Here is a 13,242-nt window from a genome sequence, read left to right as displayed (position 1 = left end):
ATATTTTTAATCACAGCTTTCAATTACTACTTTTCAGATAAAGATGTTCCCTGAAGTGTCTGATACAGGATGAGATCACCACCCAATTTAAAAAGGGCTGGGAGGGGGAAAGGGGAGAAGGGCTCCCACATGAAGTTCTCTGGCTCCCTTGCTTCTGAGCTTTTCCTCCTCTTAAATTAAGTTTCCTAAAGTTGCTCAGACTGCATGAGTGCTTTGTGACAGGTTCTAGATGAGAGTAGGAAAAGCAAATGTACACATACTTCTCTTAAAGCGAGAGTCAGGAAGACCAAGGTGGGAATTACATTTGCTGTTGTCCTCCGCTTTCTTCCATGAAACTGAGAAGCCAGAGAACTGGTGCTCCCGGCTCAGAATGAAGTCCGTGGCATTTGCATGGACTGATGCAGGGACGGAGTTCCCTAATTGTTATCAGGGGTGACATTTGCTTTCCAGAAACAAACAAAACCAAAGGCTGTAAACTGAATCCCTGACAAAAGTGATCTTTGACAGCAGTCATGACCTTACCTGTTCTTTCTGCAGCACCGCAGTTGTGTTCTACGTGCAGAATGGGCATCCTTCCAAGGTGATCAAGGCATCAGATGTCTCACGAACTCTGCATGTGCAGCTTTTGAAAGAGAAGGCTGACTTTCTGCTTTTTAAAGTCCTGCGAGTTGACACAGCTGGTATGTTTTGGTTCGTGCATGCTCATCTCAGAACTTTGCAGGCATTTGGATAACACAGCACCTGGAAACAGAGCATGAAGGCCTTCTGTCTGCCATCTGGTGTCTGGGCTTGGATGTAGCTTTCTGAAAGATGATGCTGAAGAGAGTACTTAAAATGCTTGTTCACTTGTGGTGGACTGGTGCCAGTTACTTGTTCTTTTACAAGACATCTGTAACAGCAGGCAAAAGCATATCTGGTCTGCGTCAGGAAGGCCTGGGGAATGAGGATAAAGATACCCCACTCATACCATCTTTTGTTGGAAGATGGGCAAAAATTAATATAGCCATTAAATAGAACGTTTCATGTGTCTGGTTCCTTCAAGGCTTTTAGTGTTCGGTAATAGGCTTGTAGTGTAACTTGATTTTGTCTCTCTGTATCAGGCAAAATCAGGTGATCACTGTGTTATAACCTAGTCTACTAATATTTGCAACATAGGCAGGTTTATGGGGTTTCTTATAATGAACAACTTCTTTTCCATCAAAAGATGCTTGAACTTCAAAGCCTATTTTAAACTTCACTAGTAATGTGAACCCTTTATGATACTCAGATATTACAGATATAACTTCTCCATAATTTTAAATCAGGATATAACGATCCAAATGGAAACAAAGTGAACAAGCTCTGGCAATAAAATAGTGTTTGATTCTGTAGTAAATTCTGTTTTTACTGGTTGAAAAGAACTGTTGTTCTGTTGTAAATGTACTTGGATTACCAAAATGTGTAGGTGTCACTTGAAACTATGCATTAACATTTTTCTTGACAAAACAAATCTGGTACTCTGTTTTAAGGGGAGTAACTTTTTCTTTTAGTCTGATATGATGCGTTGATCTAGCAGTAGCGACTACTATAAGCATATAAGGTATGTAAACATATTGGTCCCAGATACTGTAATTCAGTTTTGAAATACTGAAATACACTCTATTGATATGCTGCTTGTCTTCTAGAACCTGAGAATGTTGATATTCCTCAGATCTCAGGTACTTTAGAAGTTCTTACAAATATGTCGTAAAGAAGGGGGCAGGTCTGAGTTCTACAACTTCAACTCATCTTTATTTCTGGTTAGAATAAACTGTTCTTGACTTGCATACAATTTCAATATTGTATGCATAAGGTGTATTCTTATCTTTCTCTTCACAGCTAGCAGTCTGCTGAACTGTAAATCCATTTAACACATAACACCAAAGGAAAGGGAGACTTAAAAATATTAGAATGTTATGAACTAGGTGCTTTACTACCAGTCTAGTCTCACAGTAAGATGATGTGTGACAAGTTGTCCGTTTACACAACTGACTCTATGTTTGGTTTTGTCCTTAGCCTGTCTTTTAAAATGTTCTGGACATGGACACTGTGACCCTATAACGAAGCGCTGCATTTGCTACCAGCTCTGGATGGAAAACTTGATTCATCGTTACCTAAATGACGGAGAGAGTAATTGCGGTGAGTTTGGGTATTGTGGGATGTGTTTCAAGAGTAACTGATCTTGTGAGACTGTTGATTATTTGCTGTCAGAATGGGGAGTACTTAAGAAATAGATGCTGAGGGAAGACTAGAACAGTTTTCCAGCCCAGCAATGTCTTTCTATAGAAAGATTTTTGAATAACATCTTGAAATGATAATGTCTTGACAGTAGTAGCCTATATTTAAAATATCTTAAAAGTTTAAGTTTTAAGAAGTATCACTATTTGAAGAAAAAAACATGAAAACTTTGTCATGGGAGAGAGCTCTTGCAACAATTTGGGGCCAGTTGGAATGGTTGTTGAATATTGTGGGCATTGCAAAGCTTTTGAGTAGTATTCATCTGATTGTTGCAAAACTGGAAAAGGGGCGACTTCTTTGATTCTCTAAGTGGGTGATTGATGCTTCTGTGCCAGAAGTATGATCTGACCTAAGGAAAGAAAACACCAGTGTTCTAGACTAACCAATATAGGCACCTTTAAAACCTCAGCTTTTTAGCATGATTAATTTCGCTGTTTCTTTCTGCTTGCCTGTTGCACCTGGGAAGTGCAGTTTAGTTTCATCAGCTTAATCATGTCTATATTCTGTGGCACACCTAACATATCAGCTAAGCCTCTCTATCTCAAATATTTAATAGTTTTTTAATTTAACTAAATTGGTCTTCTACTTAAGTTAAAATAAAGCTCAACTCTTAATGCTATGAAGGCTTGGAAACATTTTCTGAGAAATGCACTAGTCTTCGAGTAAATCCATAGAAATTTATAAGGAGCTTGCTACAAGCCATTAGTTAACCATGGGCCATGTGTGTCTGTTAGTAAGCAAAGAGTAATTGACCAACCAGAATGGGACAGCAGGTTTTAAGCCTGAGGCTGGGACCTTTGCAGCCCTGCCCTGATGCTGTGTTTGTTCCATAGTGTAATAATAACTCTGAAATAGTGAGTATGCATGTGTTGGAGTTCACATTATTTCACATCTCTCTGTATCCTCATGTTTTCCTGGATTTACAAATGTAAGCATGCAGATAGAAGGATCTGTCTGTAATCAGCTGCTTTTCTAAAGCACTACTAAAATGCCAGACCCAGAGTACGCTGATGTTTATTTTTGTTAGAGAACAACAGCTGAGGTGGTAACCATGCCCTCTTGACTTTCAGTTACCACATAGACCTTAAGTATCTTGGGTTGGTAAAAGGTATTGGAGTGGAAGAAAATTTTCAAACATGTACTTTCAATCTGGAGGCTTAAGAATTTTTAGGGATTCTGCTGAGAATATGAAGGTGCTAAGTTTTCGTAAGTTCCTGTTGCCACTCCCCATTCCTCAGGATTGGTTATTTTAATAGAGTTGTATTAGAAATTACCATATTCGTATTACTTTACAAAGCACTGTTGTGTTTCTTTTTTCAGAGTGGAGTATACTCTATGTGACTGTATCTGTTTTTATTTTGATTGTGGTCATGGTGGGACTTGCCTGGTTCTGCATCTGCTGCTGCAAAAGGTACGTGATTTGTGTTTCTTTTTCATGGGGTTTATGCAAAAACGGCATGTAACTGCCACATTTTAGTCCAGTCCTTAGCACTAAACCATTGAACTCTTTTCAGACATGTGAGGAGCTTCCTGTAGCTATTTGTGTATAGACACACTTTTGTTGAAAAAAGGAGTATCCATTTGTGGCTCTGTACTCTTCTGCATTTTGAAAACCAAAAAGGCAATATTGGAGTATCCTTCATATTAAGAGATAATGCATGTTAAAATGCTGAGAGTATACTGCAGATCTTCATGGTCTCCCACAGAGTCCTCCAAGGTACTCCATGCTAAAAAAAAAAAAAAGGCACACCCTGAAGGTCACTGTCGTAGGAGTGTTCTAGGCCATGGGAATGGAGCTGCTCCCGACCTGGTGTCTCCCTTGGACAGGAAGGGTGGACATGTGGGCTGCGTCTGGCTGACAGGCAAGGAATACTCCAGTGATGTCAATCACGTAAACTTCTTGCTTCCTCTTTCCTTAGACAGTTTTGCCTACAACTGTATGTCATTTCCCTCTCTGCCCTCCCCTCCAGTCTTTCCTAGTGAGCCGATAAGAAATTCTCTTTCAAGTGACAAGCCCCTGCAAGTTCTGTCCTAGAGCAAGTGTTTTTGCTGCTGCTTAAAAAGCCCAGCAAATAGATAGCTTGTTCAAGTGTTAGCAAAAATGAAGTGCTGTCAAAATCTGACTGGATTTTCAGCTTTTTCTAGGGTGTCTTTTCAGTCCGTAAAGGATGCTGTTTGAACTATGTGGGAGTTGATACTGGTTTCCTTTTTATGGTTGAAGGAATAGTGCTGTTAGTAGAAAGGTTTAAATAGAAGTGTGTCCCACTCCCCCCCTGCAGTGTGGGGTGGACCCTCACAGGTTTGTGTGGATTTGATGAGAAAAGGGATTGTTTATGGAAGTAGCTGCTTCTGTCCCTTCTCCTCATGTGGCTTGTGACAGAGAGTGAGGGCTGGTTGATGCAGATACGTGTGAAAAAGAGGAGTGAAATGCTGCACAGGACAGAATGGCAAGACATACCCTTTGTCTTGTGGAAACTACAGGAAAAAGATATACTAGTCCAAGATTTGGCTGGAGTTTTGAAGATTTTAAAGACTTTGAGTTGCCAAATTAGCTCCCATTTTTTTTAGAAGACTATAAAGGAGGCTGAGTGGCTGGTGGCTGCTGTAATGTCGGCTGAGCAGTAGGTGGCTTCTCCACTGTGAACTGTGCAATCTGGGTGGGAGCGCTTCTCCAGACACTGCCAGTCAATCCTTGCCTTGACAAAGGGCACGTCCCATGTCCCATGCCCCCAAAGTTATGAGAAAGAGGACCAGAAAAATGCTTGAGGGGTGCCAGCATCTTCTAGGAGGTGCCCTCTTAGTTTCATGCGTGAATGGCCTCATTTCTACCCTGAAATCCTTTGTTCATTCCCTCTCGATCCAATACAACAAACAGCTCTGTGTTCCTCTGGCTCCAGGACTTTTCTGTTGGTATTAATGAGCAGATGAGTAACTCCTGCAAGTAGTTGAAACTTAGTATAGAGATGATGATGTTTGCAACATTGTGGAAGTGGATACTGGGGAAGGATTTAAATGAAGAAAGAACAGGTAGGGATTTGCCTACAGACCAGTAGGGTTTTGTCCCTGCATATATATGAGGGAGCCAGTCTCCATTTTTGCCTGGTCTTGTCTGTAAGCATAACCAGACAAGTATTCCTTAAATTTTCTCAGTTAAAAATAAATTGGGGACTAATCAATTCTCGCAGAAATTTGGTTTGGATACAAATGAATATATGTCTACCTTGTGTCTAGTTACTATGTTGAAATTGAACAAACTGAAAACCCAGGGACCTAGGAAAGCAAGTCAGTCTTTCTTGCTTTCTTCGTCTTTGTATGTCAGAAAATAAACGATACCCTCCAGTCCAGATTGTAGAGCTGCTTTATTCAGGTATAAACTGGAACAATTCATTTTAAGTGGAGGTGAGAAAGTACAGTGAGGTTCTGTGTGTTGGTATGTGTAGCTATGTGTATGAAAAGGGAGAGGGAATAGATTTATGTGCGTATGTGAAAATTAAATGTCTTTATGGTAACTTTCTTTTTAGCAGAAAGAGGACGAAGATAAGAAAGAAAACAAAATATACCATCCTAGATAACATAGATGAGCAGGAGAGAATGGAGCTACGACCCAAATATGGTAAGTGCTATCTGTTTCAGCTGGGAGGCTTGCAGTCAGTGTACGTGAATTGACACCTGCAGTCAGGAGGAGCCCAGAAGCTGGCCTACAAGTTTGGGAATGGCAGAGGCAAGCATAGACAATGAAATGGTTGGGGGAGTATCAGTTCATTTCTTTTGTGAGACCTTGGGCTCAGCTACTGCTCTGAGCTGCTTCATTAATCTTAATCTAGAGCATCCAGTTGTCCCACAGATTTTTCTCTATGTAACTCCTCCTCCCCTGCACACACTTTAATTTGGAGCTGTTTTTATTGCTATGCAGCAGTTCCCTCCTGGGCCATAAGCGCCCTGCTAAACATTAGTAGACTTCAGCTGCTACTCTCTGTTCACATATATTTTGGTTTACCTGAGTTTCAGTTTTTAGCGGAGGAAATACTGCAATCCAGGAAAGTAAAATCATCCTGAGGAACTGTTGTCCTAGAAAGACAGACATAACATTTCTGTAGAAACCATGACCTTCCATTGCCACTTGTGTCAATCAGATAGTTGAGTGGACAGACTAATTTCCAGATTCAAGCTATTAAAAAGTATATCAGGTATGTACTAAGACCATCTAATTGTGAATATATGCATTTAAATTTGAAACGTTTCAGAGCCATAAACTGATGGGCCTGCAAGTGAAGTCAGAAGAGTATCTGCTCAACGGTAGATGATACCTCCTAGGCCAGTTTTAATATTGGTGGTGGCAGTGGTACACGCTGTTATGCTGGGTTGCAGAGAATGTCTTTACTTATCTTTCATATCCCAGCAGAGGAGAGGGAGAGGTTGGTTAGTTGTCATAAAAAAGTGAAAACTTTCTAATGAGCTTGTTTTGCTTTTGTATTGTCAGGTATAAAACACAGAAGTACGGAACACAACTCCAGTCTGATGGTCTCTGAGTCAGAGTTTGACAGTGATCAGGACACTATCTTCAGCAGAGAAAAGATTGAAAGAGAGAATCCTAAAACCCTCGTGAATGGATCCATCAGAAATGGAGTTTCCTTCAACTACAGCTCCAAAGACAGATAACCGAATGAGGGTGAAAGCACAGAACATGCTGGTCTAACACATCTGAAACATGTTGGCCCACCTCTGTTTTTTTCCAAACCTAAAATATCAGTGAATTTCAGATGAAAGGGTAAATTTCTAGTACAGTTAGGGGAAGGAAGGGGGAAGGATTAGATGGTCAGCTAACTCCTCTTGTCACCATTATAGGAACAAGGAAAAGCACATTTTATTTCTTGCATGTTCCATGCTGAATGTTTGTCTGAACTTCAGAAGGCCTTTTTTCCTGTATCACTGCTACAAAACTAGCCAGGGCTGTTACGCTACTAACAATGCTAACTGAGATCCATACAGATTTGTGTCCTGTGCTGCTGTGTCTCTTGGAGAAGCAGTGTGATTATGATGCTAATCTAAACCAGTGAAAGCCAATATAGATAAAATCCCTTACCAGCTATAGAGAGCAATATGTGACCACAGGCTCCATCTTCATTTTCAGTTTAGGCTGGGAACATAGAGAGAGAGCATTTTTAGTGCATTGTATTTATATCTGACTGTGCTTTGTGACTTCCTTTTCTAGGGTAGTGCTCATCATCAGATGGAAGTGTCTTTGTTGCCAAAGGAAGTTTACAATTAGCAGTTGCACTTAATCAGCTGTAATGTGATACATCTGTGTCCTGTAGGATGCAATGTTCCCTGTATTTACATAGAAAGTACTGTGCCTCAGGGAAGCCCAGCCTTAGGTTGCTTCTGTAGTGAAGCTCTCTGGAGTCTGCCATGACCAGCCAGGAAACAGTAGCAGAAAGACAGGAAGGACTCAGTGCGATGCCTTCAGAAGCATTTTGAGCATCCCAAACAACCTTTTGCTTAGAGAGCACTTTTAAGGAGCTCTGGAGCTTTTAAGACTGAACCCTCAGCTGAGATGAGTTTTTACCTGTCAGCCCCAGTACTCAATTAAAGAATGTACCAGGCATTTGTGTGGTGAAATGCTTGTGGCAAAATACCTTATGTGGAGCAGGAGGTTCAACACCTACTTTCATTGTCCTGGGAATTGGTACTCAGGAAGGTTTTAGCTTAAACATTGGATTGTTTTACTTTTTTCCTCTGTGGCTATTCAGTGACTAGAGGTGTTGGCCCAAAGAGATCCCTGTAGGTGTTTGGGAAGGGTACATGTGTTGGGAGTTCTGATGTTCTTGTTCAGAATCTGAATAATTTCTTTACAGTGTGCTTGTTAGGCTTTAAAGCCGTGGCCCCAATACTGTTTTTTGAAATCCCAAACTGAAGACCTGGCTCTTATACATAGCCTCACTTGTGGGGGCATCTGTGTCAGTGGTAGTGTCTGGCCATGACGTCAGCCTTTCCTGGGGTCCTTTACGGACATGCTGGGAGTCTTGGGCTGAGCTGGAGGAAAGATATGTTTGGATGGAGAAAACATTCCTCTGGGAGCATTTTGTACACGTGGTTTTTTTTAAAAATCTGGTGATGGGGAATCAATTAACAGAGAAGGATGGAGCAGTATAGAGATCAAGGGGAGCAGGTGAGAAGGGTCAGGGAGGAGACATAGCCCACCTCGTCGTAGAGTCTCAAAATAGACAAGGCAGGTACTCAAAATTAGATTTATTCTAATCAAAATTGTTTAGTACTGACAAGTGTTAGTAAACTACAGGTACGGATGTCTGTCAAACGGAACTAATACTGCATAGCTGTATTTTAGCTAAGTTTTAGGGATGATGACCCAAAATGTACAATCACTCACCTAATAAAGTGAGGGCTCTCAACCTCAAGGAGTTACCTTAGGCAGCATCCTGATCCAAGGGGAGAGTCCGTGGCTGTAGACCTGCTGTTCTGAGGAGGCCTGGCTCAATTTGCCTTCGGGTGGGGGATGGAGGCATGGGGGGGCCTCCATTTATACCCTAGTCAGATCTGGTCTGTGGTCATATATGGTCAGTGGTCTAGAAACATCTCTCAACTGAGGCATTTCATTGGCTTGAAGGCCTTGTCTGGTGACTGAAGAGCCTTGCCTTTCCTGTCCCTCCACAGAGGTGTGGTGACCTGCAAACCCAAACTGTGGCTTCTAGTTTTAACTCTTTCCTCTCAGTAGTGGAGAAGTTTTAGTCTTTCAGACAGGTGCACCTGCCACAGCCTTCATCATGAGGAATAATTTGGTAGAGAATTTTGGGGCTTTCCTCCATCTTTTCATAGAAGTCCAACACAGCAGAGTAATTGGGTTGAACACTATGGCTTCTGTGCTGCTCTGGTTAATGGAATTGGGAAAAAGTCAGAAGAACTGTCTAGGTTGGAAGAAATCAGTAGTCAAAAGTTGCAGCAGCATGGCATGCTCATAACTGGTTTCATACCTTTGATTCTCAAATGCAGCCAGCAACACTCCTTAATGCTGCTCTGAGGAGCATTTACCCTGTGTCTAGCCCTGCATTACTCTGGAGAGCTGAGTGTGGCTGCAGGAGTCATAGATGTGGGAGAGGCTGTGAAGAGCTAAAAAGGGCTAATGCATTTTCCATGTTTTTCCCATACCCACCAGCAAGATGCAGTATATATGGTATGACTTGCTTTCTTTTAGAAGCCAAGTTTTAACTATGTGTATGGGGGTTTTAGGCTATTTATTGAAATTGCTTTATCTCACCTGACCCCTTCTTGAGTGTTTGTGCGTATATATATTTTTTTAAAATAACTGGGTCAATAAAAGCAAGGTCAGGTTTTGATGTCTTCAAATTTCTGCTCCAGACACAATGTTCACTTTAAACCATTCCTGAAAAAAGTTAGGACCCACTCAAAATGCTATTTTTTTTCCTTTTAAAATCAGAATGTTGGGTTTAATCTATTCTGCACAAATTCCCGAAATGTTCTAGCAAGAATTATGCTCTTGGAAACATGCATTTAAAAAAAAAAAAAGGTTGTTGTATAAGCAACTATCGGCCATGCTGCCATTAATGCTTCTGTTAAATATGGTATCCAGTGTGCCTGTATAAATTAATCTTTTAGGACATAGTGCAGTCAGCAGCATCCTTCAGTTTTGTGAAGTCAGTCACTTGTGTGTTTTGGATTTATTTTACATTTTTAAAGCTGGTGCTGAAGCCTAGGAGGCTGTTATTTCGAGGAATTAAAATTCAGACATCTTTTTTTAAAAAAAAAAAAAAACCCTAAAGACTGATTCTGTAGTAAAACTACTACAGGAATCATAAACGTGCTTTCATTAATGCTGCAGAATTCCCAGGGCTATTCCCCCTCCCACACACACGCGCTGTGGGCTCAGATCTTTGGATCAATGGTAAGTTCATGTGCCAGGAGAACGTATGTGTGATTTAGCTAAGTATTTCTCACTCTAGCAAATAAGAAACATTAAACCAATTACTTACTGCATAGGGCCCTAGCAAGTGAAAGTTGCTTACTAAATTCTGTTCTCTAGATGATGATTTGACATTTTCATTGCTAACAGTATTTTAATTATGTTTTGAAAGTTGAATATAGTTTAAATTTTTCAGCTGCTTCTAATTCTAGTATTTGATTCTTCCACCTCGTTGGAAGGAGAAGTCATTCCTCTTACATAAGATCAGGCTTACTCTTAATATGAAACTTGGACAGAAGTTGAAAATAATGGTTTCTGGCTCTGTGAATGTGTGATAACACATGTCTGTGTCACTTGGCCAATCATGATTCTGTTAGGAATTTAGGAGAGACTGTATCAAGCCTTGTATCTTGATTCAGTATAACTTTTCTTTGTAGAACGGTTCCTTTCTTGCAGGATGTCAGATCATACCTGAAATGAAGGGGTCAAAACTAGCAGTTAAGGTGCAAAGACAGTGGTAGAATCCTGATGATAGCCTTCCGGTTTGGGTTACGATGGATTTGAAGCAGGTCCTCAGTCCTCATGTTTACTTCCACACACCATTTTCCTTCATATACGGAAAGAGTGCTGGCAGCTTCTTTGTGAAATAGGGATGGGGATATTCCCAACAGTCTCATCTGCACTGGAAAGCAGAAGAGACCAGATATACCTTGTCATATATGGCTCAGTCCACTGAAAATAAAGAATAAATTCAGTTCGCCACTGATAAGGCACAGACTCTCTTTGAAGGCAGTGTGCTGATACTTACAGTGCCTCATAGCCTTGATGTAAGCACTGGATCTTCATTTGCATCTTGGTTTTACATTTATGTGTGCTGATGCATTCACAAGCAGAGATTCTCCAGCTATGTAAAAGGACTGCTTTTGTTTGCATTTTAACTAAGGAGTATATTTTGGAAAAAAACTTCCTTACCATTACTGCCCGAGGCATTGAACAGGTTCTTTACTCAGTGCAGTGTATATGCAGCATGAAACTGCCACACTGTGAACAGGTCATTGGCTTGTGTTTTTAATTTTCTTGACCAAAATGCTACTACAGTATGAAACAAAATTTACCGTGGCAAATCTCCTGAGATGTGAATCAAATTCTCTGTCCTGTGGTTCAACCTTTCACATTAATGAACTAGATTGCAGAGAAATTCAAGTAAAATGTGAATGTTCTAATTGCAGAGGATTGTTTATTTGGGGAAGGAAAAAAAGGTTATTCTTGTTTCCTGTGTAAGAGTACATTTTCAGCTGCGTCCTTTTAGGTAAAAAGAGTCTTAGCAGTCTCTGTCTGATGCATTAGATACAGGTACTGTTCAAGCATCTGTTTTGTGCTGTCAGGTGTGTTTGCTTATACGATGCTAATTTTATTTCTTGGTCTTTTGTGGGCAAACAGTGTGTGAACTTGAGTACATGCCTGTGTTCTCTATGCTGCATTTAAATTTTCCTTAGACAGTTTTGATGTTCTTGAAATAATTGAGTTTGTAGGCAAATTTCCTATTCTTGTTTTAAGCCTCAAGCAAAACTAAATTTTGCCCTGCGATGTACTGATAATGGGCTGTAGTCAGCTGGAGCTTTGGGATGGTGGTAATAAAATGACAGCTACTTCAGTCTTCTGAGCCATTTATATGAGGTTTGAGAGGGGTAAACATTCCTCTAGAAGAAGGGAGATGAGATAGCGGCTGAATTAGAGTTTAACATCAGCTATTGCTTATCGTTGTTCCCTAACTAGATTACTAATCCCATACTTCTGCAGCAAAGGAGAACCCATTTCACATACCTTTTAGGTCCTGAACTCCCCAAGGCAAGGGAGGGAACCTTAAAGCTTAGAAATAAAATTTTAGTAAGAAGGGAAAAAAGGCAAATCAATTTTTCTTCTGCACAGGCTACAAATCAAGTGCAGATGAGCCATACATCAGTAGTTTGTCTCTGTATGGAAGCACTTCTCCCTGTGGGTGGATGGGTGAGCTATTACAGAATTTATATTAGGAATCTGTTTCTAGAAAATGTTATTTATTGCAAATGATAATGTATTGTAACTGGAACCATTTCTGAGCTGAAATTACTACATTTGTGTAACTACTAATAAAGTTTTGTCTTTACTTCTAGGAACTTGTCAGGTACTCTTTTAGACATGGTATTCTGTATTGGACTCAACACTCAGGTCAGGCTGATAGATGTTGTATATCGTAACTTATGTCTGTACTCAAACATAGTACTGCGGTATCTGATACCTCCCCTTCCTGCTGACAAAAACAAAACAGTGTCTTTTTTCGGAAAGGTAACATAATTCAGTACATCAGAGGGCAGAAAAAACCCCACTACTGCAGTTCACATTAAGAGTTTTCATGTGGTGCTTGTCCTTACTTGGTTTAACTGGCTGTGTAAATATTCACCAGCTGTCATGCCAAGTGTGGTGATTTCAAAAGCTTTGTGACTTATTCTATAGCAAATCTCATACTTGAGTTTTGTAAGTACAATGGCTGCTTTGCAGTAATCAGAGATACTAGTGTGCAATATAACCCAAAATACTGCTATTAGCTAGGGGCAGATTATGCTGCCTGTTTCTGAACTGGAAAAGAAAAATCCAGGCATCAGTGTGATCTTTGTGCTAAATCATGACAATAAAAGGTACTATGAGATCTAAGTGTCTTTCTGTAAGGAAAAACATAAACCATAAAACCAACTTTAAATGTATTTGGATACATGTTGCCACAGGCTACACAGTACCTCTTACATTCATACTGGACTCTACAAGGGAATAGCGGCTGCAGAATGAGCTGGTGAGATACATGGTGTCCTTTATTGAAGAATGGAATCTGCTGGTTGGTTATTGCACTGTATATTTTGGTAACAGCAGTAGCCTCCCTCCTCCCCCTGATGCAAGCCCCTAGGCTTGGGCAACAGAAAGTAATCAGTCGTGATTCCTGAACAACTTAAGCCAGTTGTGCTAAGTAGCTTCAGTGTTCACTGATGAAGTGAATGAACCACCAACTCCTCATGTCT

General features: G+C 40.5%; 1 protein-coding gene across 2 annotated transcripts in view; it reads left to right on the top strand.

The window, feature by feature from the left end:
- The window catches only part of KIAA0319 (KIAA0319 ortholog), a 62,098-nt gene extending 49,754 nt beyond the window's left edge, over positions 1-12,344 (top strand). For both annotated transcript variants that reach the window (XM_074829651.1, XM_074829660.1), the window contains exons 17-21: positions 538-680; positions 2,035-2,157; positions 3,577-3,667; positions 5,778-5,869; positions 6,737-12,344. In XM_074829651.1, coding sequence (XP_074685752.1) covers positions 538-680; positions 2,035-2,157; positions 3,577-3,667; positions 5,778-5,869; positions 6,737-6,915 — 628 coding nt within the window. In that variant the 3' untranslated portion in view covers positions 6,916-12,344. The remainder of the gene's footprint in view (positions 1-537; positions 681-2,034; positions 2,158-3,576; positions 3,668-5,777; positions 5,870-6,736) is intronic.
- Positions 12,345-13,242: the final 898 nt, after the last annotated feature.

This window comes from Strix aluco, chromosome 1 (assembly GCF_031877795.1).
Source record: "Strix aluco isolate bStrAlu1 chromosome 1, bStrAlu1.hap1, whole genome shotgun sequence".
Classification (NCBI taxonomy): Eukaryota; Metazoa; Chordata; class Aves; order Strigiformes; family Strigidae; genus Strix; species Strix aluco.
This window is presented reverse-complemented; position numbering and strand designations above follow the sequence as displayed.